Source organism: Parasteatoda tepidariorum, chromosome 12 (assembly GCF_982258835.1).
Source record: "Parasteatoda tepidariorum strain Cologne lab strain chromosome 12, Ptep-v5.0, whole genome shotgun sequence".
NCBI classification, from domain to species: Eukaryota; Metazoa; Arthropoda; class Arachnida; order Araneae; family Theridiidae; genus Parasteatoda; species Parasteatoda tepidariorum.
Window position 1 is genome coordinate 15,302,218 of NC_141766.1, and position 21,037 is coordinate 15,323,254.

At 27.1% G+C, this 21,037-nt stretch overlaps 2 protein-coding genes across 4 annotated transcripts in view; one reads left to right on the top strand and one right to left on the bottom strand.

Moving 5' to 3' along the window:
• LOC107438122 (nuclear factor related to kappa-B-binding protein) overlaps nucleotides 1–12,580 on the top strand; it is a 90,255-nt gene extending 77,675 nt beyond the window's left edge. For both annotated transcript variants that reach the window (XM_043041956.2, XM_071188124.2), the window contains exons 21-23: nucleotides 1,664–2,490; nucleotides 7,414–7,661; nucleotides 10,858–12,580. In XM_043041956.2, coding sequence (XP_042897890.1) covers nucleotides 1,664–2,490; nucleotides 7,414–7,661; nucleotides 10,858–10,871 — 1,089 coding nt within the window. In that variant the 3' untranslated portion in view covers nucleotides 10,872–12,580. The remainder of the gene's footprint in view (nucleotides 1–1,663; nucleotides 2,491–7,413; nucleotides 7,662–10,857) is intronic.
• Nucleotides 12,581–16,135: 3,555 nt separating this feature from the next.
• Nucleotides 16,136–21,037, bottom strand: part of LOC107438123 (atlastin-1) — a 65,897-nt gene continuing 60,995 nt past the window's right edge. The window contains exons 14-17 of one of the 2 annotated variants that reach the window (XR_015430800.1): nucleotides 20,523–20,737; nucleotides 19,370–19,436; nucleotides 17,196–17,434; nucleotides 16,136–17,090 (exon numbers count right to left, since the gene is read on the bottom strand). Coding sequence is in view for 1 of the 2 variants with exons in the window: in XM_016050309.4 (XP_015905795.1) it covers nucleotides 17,333–17,434; nucleotides 19,370–19,436; nucleotides 20,523–20,737 (384 nt within the window). In the remaining variant the exon portion in view is untranslated. Of the gene's footprint in view, nucleotides 17,435–19,369; nucleotides 19,437–20,522; nucleotides 20,738–21,037 lie in introns of both variants that reach the window. The other variant, XM_016050309.4, reaches the window with a different exon arrangement.

The following is a 21,037-nucleotide window of genomic DNA, read 5'->3' on the forward strand; positions in this document are numbered from 1 at the left end:
TAAACTTGTATTTATTACTTGACTTTACACACTACATGTAGAGTAGTATTTAAAATATCAATAACACTGTTTATAGCAATACATATAGGTAATTTTTTAGCTTGTAATTTTTGACCTAAGGGTCTTATTCAGGAAGTCAAAAAGTGACAGTATCCAAAAACTTCCCCATGTGCAGCTTTCAACCTTTAAATATAAGCATCTTTTTTTGTACATTTGATTGGAAAATTTAGTCATTTCTTAGCAAAAATCCCTTAGATTTAAAAAAAATGTTTTTTTGCATATTTTTATGTTTTTTAAATATTTTATTTTTGATTATATGAGTATATTTAAAATTAGGAATTGTCTTCTAAAAATTTTGTAGTTTTAAAATATGATAGTTAGCTGCTGTTTGAATTTTAACTTTATAAATCTTCAACTTGAAATATCTTAAATATTACTTTGCATTTTTTTAAAATTCCAACTAAGACATTTTTCAAAGAAAAAAAATATATTTCTCATTTATTTAATTAATTTGATTTTTAGCAAAATCTGTGTTTTATTAAAAGTTTTACTCATTTTTATGTTACCTGCCCTATTTTTTCTTTGAATAATTTAGTGGAAACACATATGAGATTTTTTCTTTACTTGGTCAGGAGACAAATGTGCCATAATAAATAATTTTTCTTTTTTGAAAGATTGGAATTTGTTGCCAATTTATGGGTGAAGTTTTGCAGTTTTTGGTTAATCAAAATCATATTTTATTAATAATAAAAATATGAAAAAATATGTAATCTTTAGAGCAATCTATTTTGTTTGAAAGATGTGATTTCAGATATTGTTTTTGCTATAATCAATTTGTAACTTTTTTTTCTTCAAATGTCATATAACCAGTAGCTCCCAGAAATATCTTTTAATTAAACGTAAAATGTTTGGTTTAGAAATTTTGTGACTTCTAGTCTCAGTTTTTATTTTATTTTCTTATTCTTTTTTTTTTCAAATAAGTTTTTTCTTTTGCAATCATGGGCACATTTTATTGATATTACTTATTAGTTAACTTCTTGCATAGACTGTTTGCTTTGCAACTCCCTAAAATACATGAACAGAATGATTATAAAAACATTTGTTCTGATAACATTATTATTTATGATCTAAAATGAAGATTAACTTTTAAGCATGATTTTTGACAATTTTTTTTCTATTCTGATTGGTGAATTTTAATTAGTTACAGTAGTTTTATTATTAATTTATTTTAATTAAATTTGTTATTTATTTATTCTTTCAATTATCTGTTCTTTTAAATTATTGAAAGTATTATTTTTGTCTGATTGTCAAAAAGTTTCAAATTATAAACTTAAAATTAGGATAATTGAAGAAAAATTTCAAAAATGGTGAGACTTATCTTACATTATCTTATTGTGAACTCTGATAATTTAAAAAATAACTTTTTTTCATTCTTCACTTTCATTAACGTCTTGTTAAATAAATCACTATAAATAAAATTTTTTAAATTCATTTATGAATTAAAATTATTGCCATTTGAGTTCCCTTAAATAGACCTACTAAATATATATTTTTAGTAAATTTAAAGAAAGATACCAATTTTCTGGGTGTTTCTTTGATATTTACTTTAAATGGTAGCATGAGTTACTTTGCTTTTTCATGTAAGTGATACTTTTTATTCTAGGGAAGTCCTAAGCCAAATCGATATGTTATGCACACATCTAGTCAAGTAGATATCAAAATGGCTGTTGAAAGTAATGTGAAGAAAGAAGAAGATTCTTCAATCTCAAATCCTCCAGAGACTGAACTTATTGCAGCTCCTGTAACCTTGTCTTCTTGTGTTCAAGATATTAGCAATTCTCGGCCTTCTACGTCAACCTATTCTTTTGCAACAGCGAAAAATGCCATTGGTAATATTACAGCCACTCAAATAGTTAGTGTTACTCCCATCCAAATTAAATCAACTGATCAAATCAAACCAAATATTTCTACGCAAGTACATGATGTTTTAAATGTAGATATGAAGCCATCCTCTCCGTCTTTTGTTGGACAACCGCCAGTTTTACAGCCTGTTATAAGTCATCAAATTAGTGATAAAACAAATCCTGTGATACCAACATCCACAACACCAACTTTAATCACTACCCCTATAATAACGAAAGCCAAAGCAAACTGTCTACAAGCAAATGCTTTAGCTGGATTTCAAACAATAGTTATTAAACAAGAGCCTGGTCTAAGGCCTTGTGGTACCATTCCTTTGCTATCTATTGAAGAAAATATGCCTTCCTCAAATTCATCAGGACCTGTTGTTGCTCGACTTGTCCATGGTTCTCAGTACTTATCATTTAGTAATATTTTAGCAAGTTCAAATGCATGCTCATCTAATAAACCTTTGGCAGGAACTGTCCAAAATTTTAGAGTTCATGGTGGTAACATTTGCCAACAGGTGCTTTCGACATCTACAATTAAAGTAATGCATTCAGCTCCAGTTTCAGCAATTGCAGACACAAGGTAATACTTTCAATTTGTTCTTTAGGGGCCATTCCAATATATTTTGTAAACATATTTTTAGAACTTTTTAGCGTCTTCTTTCCCTTTGTCAGCAAAAATAAGTAAATCACATAACTCTACTCATGCTTCAGTGGCAAACCAGTTCTATGGTCTGTTCAAAATAATTTATTTTTGCAGTTGCATTTTCAGTAAAAATTATTGTCCTGTTTTGCATTCAATATGTCTGCATTTTGTTAAAAATTATTTAAAAAAATGAAAAATAGTTGTCAACTGCTGTCAAACAAATTATAAGTTTATAAGCATTTTTATGCATTTATTAACTCATTCACTGATTCGACTATTAATAAATGCAACAATAAAATCCCCTTCAATGACTCACCCATATACAAATTCACAGCTATTTATTGCTGAATTGTTGTTAATACAGCTATTCATTGATTGGTTTCCTTACATACCTCATTCTTACTTTATGCACACACCAGGGCTTGAAAAACCACCCATTGTCGGCAGTCAAAAATTCCCATCCGACAACGAATTTCTTGAATCCGACATCAGCTTAGACGGCCATTTTCCTGTTAATGTTCGTGATACAGTTTCAATTTTTGTTATCTTACAATCTTTTTTGAAGGAGTAGATAAAGAAAATTTTTCTCAAGAATTAGTGTCATTAAAGTTTAAGATACATAACATTGTTAAACACCAGAGAAATTCAGCCCTCCGAGCCCAAGTTATTTATAAAGACCTAATGCAGCAAAGTGATCCACAATACAGCAACATACTGTGCATGGTGGAATTGATGTTTTCTCTGTCTGGGAGTACTGCAGCGGTTGAAAGGGGCTTTTCAGCAATGAACTTACAAAAAAAAAAAACACATTACGTACTGGTCTTAAAAAAGAAGCGTTAAACGCAATTATGAACATCTACCTAAATGGAAAACCTCTGTAAATCATTGACTTGATTGTGGATCTGGCAAATGTCATATTTGATTCATTTGAAAAATGCAATACCCTCGGATAAATTGACATTCCAGATAACTTGACCTTTGTCATTTAAATTGTTTCATAAAAGAAGGAAATTATTTCATGAAAGAAATACTAGGTTACTATTAGTAACATAGTATTTCTTTTACTACTGTATAAAGTAATCCTAGTAACTACTTATTCATTGTGCAATTTATATAAATGTTTGTAATAAATGAGAGAAAGTTATATTTTTATTTATTTAGAAGCTATGGGTTAGTTTCAAAGGAGGACGGGTTCATTGTTGGACAAGCCGTCCTCGGGGACGGGTAAAATTTCTGAGTTTTTTCGGGCCCTGGCATACGCTATTCATTTTCACAGTTCTCATTATGAAGCAAACTTGTAATAATATTTTTATGAAGAATCTATCCGAAAACTAACCATTTAAATTAAATTGAAAGTGACCTCATAAAAAATGTATTAATGAAAGAACAGACAGTCATTATTGTAATAGAAAAATATTAAATGATTACACTGGAGGAAATTTTTTTTTCCTGTTGCATAAGATTTTTTAAACGAATCTTGAATATTTTCACGTCACTGATTTCAAATCTACAATCTTATTCTCTCTCCAAGCTACAGTTTTTTTCAAATGACATTTTTAGTCTAGTTTTTGTCAAAATATGCAAGTTTAAAAATGTTATACATAGCAGAGGGTCGCATAAATGTTGCAACAAACTTCTACTGGAGTTAGAGCACATCATTAGGATTAAAATTGCATAGGAATCCATGCTCAGAAATGACTTCATACAAAAGGGTCCGGAAATAACTTCCGTGAAAGGGGTAGCCTACCCCTTTCATGGGTGAAGGCCCTGCACCCTTGTTTTTTGCTTCAACATTTTCTTTTCTTATAATAATCTAATTTTCAGAATTTTAGGATTAAATGCAACTAAAACATGTAATTTTGCATGAAGCTTTTCTACTTTTTCTTTCTCAAGATGTAACTTTTATTTTAAATTTGAAATTTTTCCAAGTGTAATTTTTTAATTTAATTAAATTTGAAAGTAAGTGGATTTTGTGTTTTATGTAAGCTTTGGTTATAAGCCCTTCCCCCTTGTCATCAGCAGAAGTAAGCAAATCTTAAACCTATTACCCCCTTTAAATGCTTTCATAATATTCGAATGACCCCTAATTCATGGGAGCTTATTAATGCCATTTTTCAATAATATTGTCAACTCTTTATTTTAGGCCCAAAAAAAGTCATAAAAATATTTGAATTATGCAAAATTCAAATTATAGAACTTGATTTTTTTATTTGTTTAAAACTTAAGTTGGAAAAAATTATGTACTGCACCCTATTCTATTGAAAAGGTAAAACAGTGGTTCAAAATTTAAAAGTAATAAAACTATTTTAACATGTTTATAATCACCCAAATATTTTAATAGCTTCTAATGTATAAACACAGATACAAAATCTTTGGTTTTAAGATTTGAATTTGGTTTTAAGATTTGATAAAATATTTTTTAAGTGTAAATTTGTAACTCTTCTAAAGTAAAATTGGCAATCCTGCTTCATTCTTTTTTAGTTTCGGTGCATACCTCTATTCTATATTGTAAGCAAGTTATGATGTTGGGTGATGCAAGCTAAAAAAATTTTATCTCATGACTACACTAAATTTACTATTGTTTCAAGGAATTAAACTATTATACTCGCAGCAAAATTAACTTCATAGAATTACCAAAGCTATGACAACCTGTTAACATTTTCTAACGGTTTTGCCAAATAACACTTGAAACAGTGAATTTGAAAACTTTTTAAATAATTCACATTGGATGTACTTAATGAAAGGAAAACTACTATGCAATTGAAAGAGCATCATAATTGCTTCACAATGGATTTCAAGAAATTTAATTTTATTTATAAATTTTTTTTTTGAAATATGTATCTTAGCGAACAAAGATGCTAAATGTATAAAAAAATCTCAATTTTTCGTTTCCATGTCAGAATACTAAATAATGTTAAATATTAAACAATACTCACTATTTGTATTTATTTCACTTTACCAGAAGCTGTACTTTTTAAATATTCCAAATACATGAGGAGTAAATTTACAAGTTGCTTGAAAACCTAAGCTGCAATTACTAACCATGGCATCACCTTCATTATGAAAAAAATAAAAATGTAGCAATTTTTTTAAAATCTTATTTCTGAAAATTACTAAAGCTGAAATGGACAAAAAAAAGCTTTTGATAAAGTTTTATACCATACAGAAATTCTACAAAAAATTTATACTTAATCACTTAATTGCTGTGCCAATTCATGTAATAATAATAATAAAAATCATTATTGTTTTATCATATGCTGCATTGTATATGTAAAGAAAAACTTAAAAATTGTTAAATTTTAATTCTTTCTTGTCTATGTCATATAATGTAGATTTATTATTTCCTCCTGCATTTTATTGTAACCATGATTATTTTTGTTTTGTGAAAAAGATTTACAAATTCCTATACGTTGTGATGTAAACTTTACTGAAATCCTTAAAACATATGAAGAAGCAGTTAACTCCCATTAAAGAATAGAAAGATGAAATAAAGGGAACAACTGAAATTATTACTGAAAAATAATACTTGACAGTTAGTGAAATGTCAAGTATTATTTTTGAAATGTCAAGTTTTCTTGTTAGTGAAATGTCAAGAAAAGAAAAATATAATCAGTTCAAAATGTATATTAAACAATAAGTGCTGTATTAAAATATAATATTATATTAAAATTAAGTCGATTTAATTGTAGCCAAATAAAATGAGGGAGAAGTCTATCACATTGGTTATATAATTCTTCGGTTACAAATTGGAATTTGCTACAAAAGTGCTAGCATATGATCATTAAAATGTTTACCTTTTCAGGATTGCATTTTAGATTATAAATTTTATACTTTTGTGTTTGCCTCAGTAGTTCATTAATTCTAGCCAAAATTATTATGGAATTTTTTTTCTTCTGTCTCGTGTTCTTGAAGTTTAAAGTTGCTTTTTGCTCTAACAAATCTGCACAAAAAAAAGCTATGAAGGGTGCAGGTAAAAACGGAATAAATGTTTCAATAACAAGATTTTGCCTAAGTAATAAAATTTTAATTTTAGATTAACGGAATCCCGAGAAATTTTTTTTGAAATACAGGTTATTGATTAGTGGAAGTTCGCAAACAACGGTGTTGAAATTTGCAGAATTCTACGAATTAGTGCGAAAATCACATCCCCTGTTTAAGATAAAGCTTAAAGGCGATTTTTAATTAGAGGCAAATGCATTTACCTTTCAATTCTTTTTTTTTTTTTTTTATGATTGTAAGCACTTTTTATGGTGGTGAATTTTTAAAGACCAAGTAGTACAATCCCTTACATCCGGAAATCAAACTTTTGAAGGAGTCATCCAATTTAGATACTTGAGGCCAGTTTAAACACTTTTTTTTTTAAATTTTCAGATAATTTCTTTTTTCAGCAATCACATGTCTGCTTCAAGTAATAAAGATTATTTTGATCCCCCTTTTACATTTCCTTTCCTCTATGAAGATTGACTGTAGTTTGAAAACGTTACAAGGAAAGTTTACAAGGATTCTAAAAATATTTAAAGTGCTTTGGGGGTAATATAATGATAAGCCACACTTTTTTTCCGAAACTTACATTTTGACATCAAAGTGGAGTATTCCTTAGTATTATTTTCATGTGGCTATTTTACAAGTGTGTGAAATTTCTACTAGATAACAGCACAATACTCTAAACATTTTATTTCCTCTATGAATATCTTGTTTTTCTTCAAGAATGCTTATCACTTTATTGTGTACGCCTTTCCTAAATTAGTTGTTGTCTGAAATGCAGTTGTTTTTTGTTTCATGAGCAAAACATTTATTTTGCTTTTGGGCAGTATTGGGTAAACTGTATGACTTAATTTTTGCTTTTTTATTTGATTGCAGGTTTCCTGTAATCCAACTAAAAAATCAAGTTAATGCAAAGGAAGCTGCTCCAACTTCATTAAATGTGTGTGGACGAATTTATCAAATGACAAATATCAGGAATGCTGTTATTTCTAAACCAAATGATACCAAAATACCTGCTAATAAAGATCATTCTGAAATTGAAGACTTAAAAGAAAGTATATCTGCCACTGTACCTTCTGCTCCTCTCTCTGTACCTAACAGAAAAACTCAACCAGTGATTAAAGGTAAACTTTATCTCAATTTTTTATTATTTTTTTTTAGTTTTCTATAACTTAGGTTTGGAACGCAGATTTATTTTCTATTTCATTTCATATTCTAAATGCATCTTTAAAACAACAAAAAGTAATTATTTAATCATCAGATATTTTCTTTTGATCTGTCAATAATCGTAATTTTGAATTCTATTTGGCTATTTCTAATCTATTAATCTTGTCTAGTAAATTTTCAGTGGTGCTATATATTTTTACAAAATAATTTCCAATAGCAAATTGCAGAGTAAAATTTTCTAATATCATTAGAAAGATTTTTTTTTTTCCTTTCCAGTTTTTCTTTCTAAACACTTTTGACAATAGAACACAAAAACAAGAGATAATGCATTTGTTTCTCGAACAATTTATTAAATAAATAAATAAATGTCAAGAAAAGTCATGATTGTAAGTTAAAATTAAATTTAAGAATCCACTAAAAATGTTTTACTTATATATTGTTGTTTTTTCATTAAAGTATTTTTCCAATTAGTGGATTTTCACAAAAATGGAAAATATATAATAAAACATCTTCATTGTCTGGTTATAGTTTGTTATGATTTTGTAATTTTTTTTAAATTCATAATAAATATCTATTGATTTAAATCTGAAATTAAGCTACTAGGGTGGGCTGAAAACCCAGGTTTCTATTTAAAAAACGCTATACTGTGGGAAAAATGCCTTTTGTAAAAAAAAGAAATATCATTACAAAATTTTTATATTATAATTTATTTACTCAAAATTTAGAACAGTTTAAAATTTAAAAAAAAAAAAAATACCTCTTCACATTGTATAATTGATATGCTATAGTGTCTAATGCTTAAAAACATAAATTTTGAAAAGTAAAAGAAGTTAAAATATGTATATAAATTCAATGCATATTGATCATGTGATGCGTTTAAAAAACATAAATTATCTCAAATCTTGTGAAATCTCTCTCTATTTACTGTCATGGCTGTTGTCAAGAGTTGACACATAATTCACTATACCTTTTATAATTTTTTAATGTTTACATTTTATTTAGATTTTAGGATTTCAGCTCATTAGTGTTAACATCTAAATAAATTTTCTTTAATTTCAAAATGTTTTTCGATTGGTAGTCTTTTTAATTTACCAGGGTTGGCAAGTATATGAAAATTTACAGTTTTATCTGGCTATTTTTATTTACAGTTTTATTTTACTATGATTTTTTCCACCATGTTAAAAACCACTTTTTTATATAGTTTTTGCCAATTATCAAAGACCTAAAATGTTGGTGTAGAAATAAATTATTAGCTATTATAAGTTGAAGTAATTATTATAAATAAAAGTACATATGAAATTACAAATGATCATTGAATTATGTTCTTTAATAATTTTGACATTTAACTACTTTTTTGTTTGGACAATTACTATTATAACATTAAAAAAATGTTACAATAATTACAATTACTGTACAAAATCCAAAATTTTAGCAGAGAAAATCTTAATTTATTGTAAATTCACTAAAAATAAAAATATGAAAAATTGCAATTTATCTAAGTTGTTTATTTCTTCAATTGTTGAAAATAAAAAATACAAAAACAATTTTCTTTTAGAAAAAGACATCTAGTTCATTATGTGTAAAATCAATTTTCATTTTTCTGTTATTCTAACTTTTGCTTTTTCCAGAGCATGCCATTACATAAGGTTAGTTTTAAAGTCCTCTGTTCTCTGAGTTTATTTTTCAGTTTTGATTCTAAAATATTCTTTCGATTTAAGCTGACCTGCATGGAATAAAGTGTGGACGTACCAAAACTATTATAACATACCAAAATTAGCATGCATTAGAAAATTTATTTTAATAATTGTACTGAATGTTTATAACTTAATTAAGGAAGTTAATTTTGATTGATTGAAAAAACTAATTATTAATTTAAAGAAACATTTATATTTCTTCGGGAATTATAATTTGTAAATAAAAAAACAAATAGATTAATTCCTGGCATAAAAATAATTTAAACATCATAGCATCTGATGCTACCTGTGTAGGACCACTAAAGCTACAAATAATTTATTTACATCATTAAGAAATTTTGCTTGCAAATAAAAGAACAGAAAAACGTATTATTTAAAAACTTTTGCACCCTACTGTACGTTGATTTTTCTAAGTAATGTTCATTCATATGTATTCGTATAAATATATACCTTTGGGTTTCACTGTTGGTGCAAGTAGATTTTGACAGTCAAAGTCTAACGAAATAGCCTTTTTTTTTAAAAAAGATTTTTAAATGAAGTTTGATGCTAAGGTTAACTGAAAGTATTTGTCTTAATATTTCGTGTAAATGTAATAAAACATAAAATAATGATTAGTGCCATGATTCACTCGTTTTTACAAAAAATATTGCCACTTGTAAATCAATGTATTTTTTCTTAAATTTCTGGAGGATCTTCCCTGATCCCAAAACTTTGAGGAAATTTTTTTTTTTTTTGAAAAATAAAAAAAGTGCCTAATAGTTTTACATCAAGAACATATCCCAGAAATTTCAAGAAAATAAAAAATGTCAAGTATCTACGCTTCCCTTATTTGCTCGATTTTTCTTAAAAAAACTGCAACTTAAACATTGTTTATAATTGAAATTTAGCATTTTTACAAGGAATTACAAAATTTTATACTAAAATATATTTGCACAGTATACAAATATTTTTAATATTTTAGGATTTTGCTAATAATCCAAATATATTACAGAAACTTTAGCAATAACAGTTAAAAAGAACAAAATGAAGAATTCTAACTAATGAACTCTTATTTTGGGTTGCCAGTACTTTAGATATTTTAGAAGTAAGACTATGCTAATTAATATTTCATATTTCCTGCAATTTAAAATATTATTAGCATCTCACCTTTATGATGTATAAATACTGACGAGTACTTATAAAGTCAGAAACGTTTTTAAGTTGCATTTATATTAAACAAACCAGCCAGATCACCACGTTTACTATCCTTGATGTAACATTCCTTAGACCAGAAAACATGACATAGTCTGGTTGTAATAAAAATAAGTTAAAATCAACTACAGTTTTAAAAAGCATGTGATGTGTATTTCTTATTCTTTTTATCTGTGTATGTTTTGCACCACTTATATAGCAATTTAAAATTGTATGCTGGCGCTCAGTAAATTAACTATAGTTCATATTTCATTTATTTCTTTTTTAGTTTCTCCGAAGTAAAAGAAGTCATCTGGTATAGTTCTTTTATATAAGAATAGTCTTAAGTTTATAATAATTCTAAGTTAGTTATTTAAAATAAGCTCTGACATGAAAACTCTTTCTGTGTATAATTACAGTAGACTTTAAATTAATTGTGATTGAATTATCCTGGTTGTGAATTATATGAATGATCATTATATGGGAACAAAGAAAAAGTTTGCAAGGATTGTTAAAGCAAACATGGATAAAAATGATGTTGAGAAGTTTTCACAGTAAAATTTGTTAAAAATTAAATAAAAAATGAAGATGGACTTCTGTTATTTCATTCGTCACAAAACAGTAAAAGGAGTAACAAAAAATTTCTGTCAATTCTCTTCCTTTTATTTTAATGAAATTATTAATTACCTATTGTATAATAATTTTATATTTTCTGTAATTTAAAAAAAAATTAACAAAATTTGTATGAGTTTATTCGACCCACTTTGTAGAGAGTCTGATGTATCATATTATGTAAAATAATAAGGATTTATATTTTTGTGCTTATTTGCACAATTGCTTTTTTTAATATAAGATGTTTTCAATATTTTAAAAATATGAATGACAATTTAACTAAAACTATTTTTAAGTGTTTCAATAACATATTCATTTTAACTCTTGTAATATATTAACACAGCTATCTTTAATTAAAATAAAATATGTTACTCTTAAAATTTTTATTCCATTTTGTCATAGACTTTGTATATATTACTTCATTTATTTTAATAATTTCTTTTTCAATATGTTCAAAAATTATTTTTAGCTCAATAAATTTCATTATTTGTTGTCATCAATTGCATGTCATTTTATAAAAATATGCTATGTATAGTACTTGTTTATAAATAATTTACTATATACATTAAAAGAAATATGAAAATAGACTCTTATTATGTCAATCTTCACAAAGACCGTGATAGTAGCAAATGTAATCTAAATATAACATTAAAATTCCTGTTTATTCATTTTTTTTTTTGTAATAACGAAATTGTTAATGATCTATTATATAACAATTTTACATTTTCTTAGAATTTTCAAATGTTTTATTAGATTATCTAGAAATTTTGCTTACCCTGATTTGTCGAGAGTCTACTGTATCCTTTAATTTCAAACATTAAAGTTTTATATTTTTGTGATTATATGCATAAAATTACTTTTTTCAATGCTTTAAAAATATAACAATATATTTGTAGAATAATATATTATTGATAAAAGATTCTATTAGTTTTAAAAATGTCAGTTTTGGTTAAACTCTTAAATGTTGGACTGTATGTTATGATTATTGTAATTGTTTTGATTAGTGTCATGAACTATGTTCCTTTTAAATGCATAGAATGTGGGTTTTAGTGAAACATATTATTTTGATCTATGGGAAATACTGTGTTCTAACATACATGTTTAGTTTTAAAGAAAAATATTGGGTCTATTAGTTTATTTAAAACCAACTTTACATATTGATGTAAAATTCTTATTTTTTGTATTAGTTTTCAATAGTAATCATTAAGTTAATTTCTTGTTATAAACTTATCACTTTACCCTTTTTAATTCCTTGTGCAGTCTGTTTAAATGCTGATATTAAGTTCACATTTGTTTACTTTAAATGTAAAGACTATTTTTAAAACTTAAGATTTCCAGCCATAATACATGTGCTGAAGATGTATTTATTTATTTTCTTCCAAATAAAATTTTGAAAACTATTGTTTTGATTCTTTTTTTACAGTTTTTTACTTTAAACTGCGAAGATTGCAATTTAATGTGTGAAAGTTCATTTAAGGATTTTTCACCCTTTGAAAAGAAGAAAACTGTTTTAAATAAATAAAAAAGAACTTTCTTTTAATAGTGCACTAAGTTTGTCAAGCAATGTGTTGATAAAAAAATTTCTTTTTCTATGCTCAATTTAAAACAAATTTTTAATCATTTGATTATTCAATATTTTGCACATGAATAGCAATATTTGCCTGATGGTTTGGTAACTAACACAAGATTGTGCTCATTTCAAGAATGTGACTACATCAAATTTATCAAAAACTTATGAAAGATTACTTAAAGGGTATGTAACCATACTTTATTCAAAATATTTATTATCTGCCTTTTCACTAGAAATTTATATCTCCTAAAGAGTTGAATGATCATTTCTTTAAATTATTTGACGAACGAAAATCTTTATTTGATGTCAAAATGTGCAATGACTGGTGATTACCAGAGGAAACCCGAATAGAGAATGGTTTTTAAATTTAAATATGTTTATGCAATTCTTATAGAACAGGCAAAGAGCTCGAGATTGTTGTTGTTTACACTTATATTGAAAACACCAAAGTTTTTTTACTTCAGGCATAGCTGTACTAGATCCGTAACTTAACTGTTGCTTCAGCAGCCCCCTAGGGGCCTTTATATCTATGGCAGCCGCAATGGGGTAGTATATAACGAGAGGATGTGTGTGATGCCATAGGAAACAAAATACCCCTTCAAGCATGCACAGTATACTAAGGATTATGGGTAACTCCTCCTTGTTGTTCTTCTTGGTAGACTATTACACAACAGAAAAAGGCGAGTTCATTTCAAGAATGTGACAAAACTTATCAAAAAATAATAAAATATTATTAAAGGGGTATGTAATTATAAGTATTAGTTTTCTGCCTTTTCACTAGAAACTTTTATTCCCTTAATAGTTGAATGATCATTTCTTTTAATTAAATGATGAACGTTGAATAAAAGCATTGCAAGAATCTATGTTCAGTTTCTTTCCTATTATCTTTAATGTTAAATGTAGAATGACTGTCGATTAAGACGTTCAAATGGAGCAATGGAGAAAAGAAATCCTAATAAATTCAGTACAGTTTTTAAATGCATTAGTATTTAATAGTTAGTTGAGTTAAGTCAGTCGTAATAAGCACGCTAGTCTTCATATGTATATGAAACAATAAATTCTTGGAATATTAATAATTTAAAAAAAAAATTATTTTAGCATTAGTCTTGTCTTTCCCACCAACGCTACGTAAAATGGAGGTAGCGGGTCCAAAGCAAAACAATAAATGAATGAGTTTGGTTTAGATACATATGCAGCATCGAATACTTAATGCAAAAAATTGCTTGTTTCTTGTCAAATTGCAGAACAGATATAAAGAAAAAGAGCATAAAAATATTGAACCCACTACCTTTACGCTGAGCGCTTGGCAGAAGAACAACACAATACGGCAATGGAGATCCCAATAATATACAGCTGTCTTACTTGAACCTCACTATGCAGTATTGCTATTCCGCTAACCCATTTAAGGCACATATGTAGCGTGTTCAAATTCCGCAATAACATTCAATGTATATTATGTCTTCCATGAAATTGTGTCATCTGTTTTTCAAACTGAAAAGAGTATTTAAGTCACCCCTTGTATTTAAAAATAAACAAACATATGTATGTAAATAAATCCCACTACATCATAAAAAATGGATAAAACAGTCACCATAGTATGATATATCTTAATTTAGCACCTTTAAAACACTTTAGTTGAACATTTGAAGACATCCTTTTCCTCTCTTTAACCCTTGTATTTAGAAATTATATTAGAATAAGGAAGTCATCATCTAACTTCTATTAACCATTTTAAATAAACCATGGAAGTGTAAACAGATTATTAGCGTTCTGTGTGGAAAAAGGCATCGACGTTAAAAGGTTAAAATTATCAAATAAATTATAGTACTGAAGTTCATTTTAGAAATTTTTTGTGATACTTTAAAGCATAGCATTAAAATAATTTATTTAGCTGCATTTGCTTTTGAGATTTGTATTTGTTACTAAATGTATTGTAATAAGAACTATAATTTTGAAAAGCAAAATTTCTGGTAAACTGATAAAAGTAAACAATAATATTAACATATGAAGCATTTAAATACCATATATTTTGGTTTAATTCTTAGAATTTCTTTACTATAATGATTTTGTCAAAAAAAAATTTCTCTGCATATGAATAAAACATTTATTATCAATGAAAGTTGATATCAATGGTTCATTATCACAGCCTTAAGTATAATGCAGTAGTGTATAATATTTTTTAGTTAAATCTAAGATTTAAAAAAAATCATCCAAACCCTGCTTTATATTTTTCTAGACATTTTGCACTGCAGTTCTTAGGGATTGGCCTCTACACACACTCACAAATCGGCAATCGTTAAAATTTTTATACAATTAATTTCTATGACATAAAAATTAAAATTTTACAAAATTCCATGCTGTTACTTTAAAAATTACACTACTGATAGAAAAGGAACACTAACTGAAATGAAATCAGACACATTTGGAAATATATATAAAAAAATGCTAAATTTGTTCTAAACAAAATATTCAGCTTTACTAACTTTTCTTATTTTATTTTTTTTCAAAATGTGTTCGATATTCACAAAATTTTAAATCTACAATGAGTTACATAGGTAATATCCTTACATATATAAATGATGACTAAACAGATAAATATAATCAATGTTTAATTACTCATCTGAAACTATCTAGATATAGCCTAATATTGATTAAAAAAAATTGCTGTTAACTTTTTTTTAATAAAAAAAATAAATTTGTTATGTCCAACAATTAAGTTTTGGTTTGTAGCAATAAAATATCTGAACAAAAACAATATTTATTTAGAAATTATGTTTATGAAAAACACTTTCGAAATAAATCCTAACCAAATATGAAAATTTTAGAATTTTGCTTGGACAAAAGAGCTTGCAATTAATCTTTGCAGAGCTTGCCCATAAAATCTTCGTTTGGCTTTGGGAATAAGAATCCTTACTAATATCACCTTTTGATTAATAAACTTGAATTCAAACAGCCCCCAGAATATCAGTTGTTATATAGCAGTCTGTTTTGAGAACATTAGGCAGAAAGCAATTATTTTCTGGAATGAATATGACATACACAATTTTATTTTAAAATCAATTGTAATTAAAAGTATAATCATAAATTGAGATCACTTATAATCACTTAAATAAAACTCTTATAAGCTGGAGTGCAAGTAACTCTTTGCTTGCAGTTATTTAATAGCATTTTGCCCCTAGGACAGCTAGAAACCCAACCTAAAATAGTGCCAAAATCGTAGAGTGTAAAGTCTCCTGCTTTTGCCACGCTGAAAAGTTTTATCAATTGCATAGGGGAAAAAAATTATGAACACACTTAAGTTACAAATTATGCTAGTGTCCCAGTGACAGCGATATTCAAGAACTATTCAGTGTTTGTGGCTTGGCTTTAAATTAATCAAAACTTGTTTGGCATATGATAGTTTTTTTTTTATTGTCAATTGAATCTGAGTATGCAAGACAATTTGTTAATGTAAATGTTACAGGGAGTTATGAAATAAGAGCCATTAATGTATGCTTTTAAATTCTTGGAAAAAAGCTATGCACTTTAAGAATCACAAGTTAATATTGAAATTAAAAAGAACAATGATGTCAATAAAAGAAAAAGAGTAATTAAAATAATCAAAAAACAATTTATTTGAGGAAGAAATTTTTTAAAAAAGTTTTCCTTTTCTTCAAAAGTGCCAAATTATTATTAATGTTTTTAAATTTGAATATACACGGTTAAAATCCAAAATAAAACATTAAAAAAAAAATCAGATTTAACCAATGAAACATTTATATTTGTTTCATTTGTATTGTTCAGTTTTAAGATTTCTTTTTGTTGATCTTTGTATTTTTATTTGCTTGATGAGTTCAAGAAAACACAAATTTTATTAAGATCAAATAATAATAATAAATATAGCTATAAAATGATACTTTGTTTTAAAAGTGAAGTCTACGAAAAAGTTAATATACTAGCGACAATTTAAAGGCAACTTCATGGAGATTTTGATGAAAAACAGATTTCTAGAGAGTACTCACTTTTCGATAATTCACCTCTATTAATAATTTAAAATTTATAGAAAAGAAAAAAGTGAGCTCACAGGGCAATAGAGGTAACTTATGAAGATTTAGATACTAGAGAGTTTTTTCAAAATATCAAACTGCAAATACCTCCTTATTCTAAACAAAATCTACAATAAAAAAAATTATCATTGTTAAAAATTAAACCAGATGATTTATGTGAAGAAAAAAAAAGGTTTTTTTTTTTTGAAAAGGTCAAAGTTCTGGAAATTGATCTTCTTCCTCGCTACCCTAAACTTGATGTCATCCCCAGAGGTAGAAGCTTTTGACAAACAGATCTTTTAATCACTTAAAATACTTTGAAGCGATTTTAGTGACTGTCTCTTCACACTCTTTTTTTTTGGGGGGGGGATGCTAAAAGCCATTAAGTAGGACTTAGCATTTTACTGCGGGAAAAGAGGCCTCATAAATATTGATTTTGAACCTTAATGTGCATAGATTTTTTACTTTGTTTTTACAAGAATTCGAAACATACATAAAAGAGCAAGTCATTACAAAGCACTCTGTAAATGCATCATTCTTGATTCAGAGACTTTCACTCAATTTCCAACCTGTACATTTCTAATTCGACCTTCATCAGCTAAGCTTATTAGATAGACCAAACTGTGTGTGGAGGCTAGTTTATAAACAGGATTCAGGATCTGTAATGTACAAAACAACAAATTACTTTACACGCAGTACAAAGGCAGGCTGTAACTAAATTGGAAAAGTTAACTTGGTATTTCATTGCTAATTTGTTTTTGGGAAGAGTAAAATATCTTTGATCACTATGAATTAGTAAGAATTTTAATGTAAGTTTACTTGTGAGGAATTTCACAAGTAAATATAAATGTAATAATCAAAAGAAAAAGAGATGGTCATTAATAATTCACTTCTCCTAAAGAACAGGTGAAAATTAAATAGTTTTACAGCTCTTTTTATTTTTTTTCACCAAAAACCATGAAAGTAACAGCCTTGGTTGGATCACTACATTAAATAAGAAATTATGGCAATAATCAATGATCTGTGATGCATGCTGTTTTTTGAAAAGAAGAACAGGAAAAATGGTCTTTACAGTTAAATTAATGAATAACCTTTTTACTGAGATGGAACAGCATGACAATCAACCTGGATAGCAGAAAAGCCATTTTAAAGCTGCAAAATGAATTATGTTATTATATTTTCTCATTAAAGCTTTAAAGTAGGTTATTGCCCAGCAGAAAGATGAAATTGATTTATTAAATTTTATATCAAATGAAATCAAAGATCAATAAGTCACAATAATAAAATAAATGGCACACTTCCTGATTACCTGGCTTGCAGGTTGCTTAGCGAAAAGAAGAGTGCCACTAAAGCATAAGGAGATATTGTAAAATAAGATTGACCTTCACTTCACAATTGTTAAGAAGCAGAAAGAAATCTTTTCATTTCATGTTGAAAAATTGTTTTTATGCCTTAAAATTTAAAAATCTCAACTTACAGACAAATAAAAAAAATATATATATATAAATTGCTTTAAAAATTAGAAGTAAATAAAAACCAGAAAAAAATATACTTTACCCTAGAATATGTGCATCCTATTACAAATATGTCTCTTATATTTTTATACTGATACTGAATCATGTTTCAACAGTAATTTACTTTGTGCTTATTATTTTATACATGTTGTAATGGTACCATATTTAACTGCAACTTATTTTGTTTAAAAATAAGCTTACCAAACAAAAAATTATTGACCCCTCACTCATTGTATACAATGTCAGGTTCAAATCAGATACTGCACTGTGATGTTTTGAAAATGTTTTTCTTTTGTTAATGATTAAGTTTATGATTGTGCCCATATACTGTGTGGCAACTCAAGCCACGAATAAGGTTAAATCCCCACTAAAGGGATTTCTACTAGGCGTCTTCCCTAACCAAGTTTCATTCTGATTGAATTCTCCCTCGGTTAGGGAAGACGCCTAGTAGAAATCCCTTTAGTGGGGATTTAACCTTATTCGTGGCTTGAGTTGCCACATCCTCCCGCCCCGAAAGAGAGTTAAAAAACAATTTACAAATAGAATTTAAAATTATACTAATACTAATTCTACATTAAACTACCAAATTAACAATTCACGACATACTGAGGTAAGCACAAACATGAACCAGTATGTTTATGTTAAAATTCACAATAAACTGGTGCTGCCTCTCAATCAAAATTTTTATGAGTATGCTTTCGATACTGCAATAATCAGCAATTCTTCAAATCAGTAGATTTGTGAGCTTAAACTGAATTCGACCCTCTTTGAAGAACTTGAGGACTCACTTCCTAGGAGAATTCAGGTGGTAACCAAGTCCAAAGACAAAGTTAATTTAAATAATACTTTTCATAATTTCTCTAGGGATAACTAATTGTTTGTGCATTGAGTTTATGACTCTTAACTATTTTAAAATTATTATTCATTATTAAAAGTATTATAAATGTTACAGATAATTGTTCATTTGAGATTTTAATTCCTATAGTATAGTAAATGAAAAGCTACGTAAATATTACTATTGAGATTACAAGAGAATATATAAGAAATATTTAATATGTATTATTGTGAAGTTTTCCTCACCTCATTAAAAACACGAGCTGAAAGAAGATCGATTTGTACTCCTACATCACGCATGTCCCCACTGTATCTGAAATATAAATCACACTTTTTATTTCACGTTACAAAAAATAAAATTGAATTTAGGGTTTTGTGACACTAAGTCTAAATAAAGCAAACATCAAAACAAATTGCAAAGAAAAACTGGCTTGAGGGATAATTTTTATTCAAGCTAGAACAGGGTGAAAAGTAGTTTAAGTACAAAACAACATCATTGTTGGTTAGACCAACAAAGTCTGTTTTGGATGATGGGTGTGAGTGAAATTTGGTATAAGATTTGTAAGGACCATAGGGGAAAGAAATCAGCAATTAAGAATTAGTTCAAATCTCAAAGACCAGGAGTCGAAAAGGAGTGCATAAAAATACTAGTTTGAGGCTTCTAATTAATCCAAAATATGGTCAATGTGTGCTCCATTGACTAATTTAATTCTGAAATTAATTTGTGATTTAAATCACTTGATCCTTTTAGTAAGTCAATGGTTTAAATTAGTCATTTAAAAATTTATTTTTAATTTAAAAAAAAACTGACGTGAATAACGACACTCAGAGAGCACTGATAACCTTGATTTTCTACAGATAGTTTCAAGAGTAATGAAATAGCACACTTCTTGTTATTCATTAAAACATCGCTTTGTTTCTCAGGCTTCCTCTTACCTTACTAGCATTTAAATTAAAAAAAACTTACATTGTAAAAATTCGTATAGGAACTATATTCAATGAATAGCAAAAATATGTATTGCATAGTTAAAATATTCATCAAAAGTGGCTTTATGGAGTCATCATAATTCCTATCAATAGCTTGTCCTGTTTTTTTGAATGTAGGATAAATTTCAGTGGAATAGACTGGTGTGTGATTTTTATAATTTTTAACTTGATTGGGGTAGTCAATCAATTTTGTCTATTCTTATGCAAATGAAAATTATCAATTATATTAATATGCATAATTTAAATGGGAATTCCACATTTCTTTTTTAAATCACTATTTTTTTTTTAAATGCAGGTCCTATACTATCTTTTTTTTCATCCTTAGTTCATTAAAAATAAAGTACAGACATATTAAATGAATTATTACAACAACGAATATGATATATTACATTATTACAATAAAAATATTTACCTTATGTAAGTCCAAAGGCAAAGAGTTAATAATATAACTCCCATAATAAGGTTACAAAAATGAGCAATTGCTGTCATGCCAATCAATGAAAATATTCCAGCTGAAAAGTATATTATAATATCTAGAGTAAAAAGTGTAGCAGGAGTTTTAGCAGATGCAAATATATTTTTTCCATCGTTATGCTTTTTGTAATTCAGGTACATAAGATCAAGTTCCTTAAAAAAAAGCAACAATATAAGACATAAAGCAAATACATTAATTTAACAAACAAATAAATGATATTCATGAAACAATGCTGTAATATATTATTTTGCAGTTTTACTAACAAGATAATGCACCATAGTGCAAAATAATGCATATAATACAAAAACTAGTAAACTCAATATTTTTAGAGTTATAAATTTTTTATGATTAGGGTTATCTAAGTATAACTTTCAAAAATGTAACAACAGCTTCAAGAAAAAAAAGAGCTTAAATTTGTTAAGTAACATGTTTCTAAATTATATTTTCAGAAA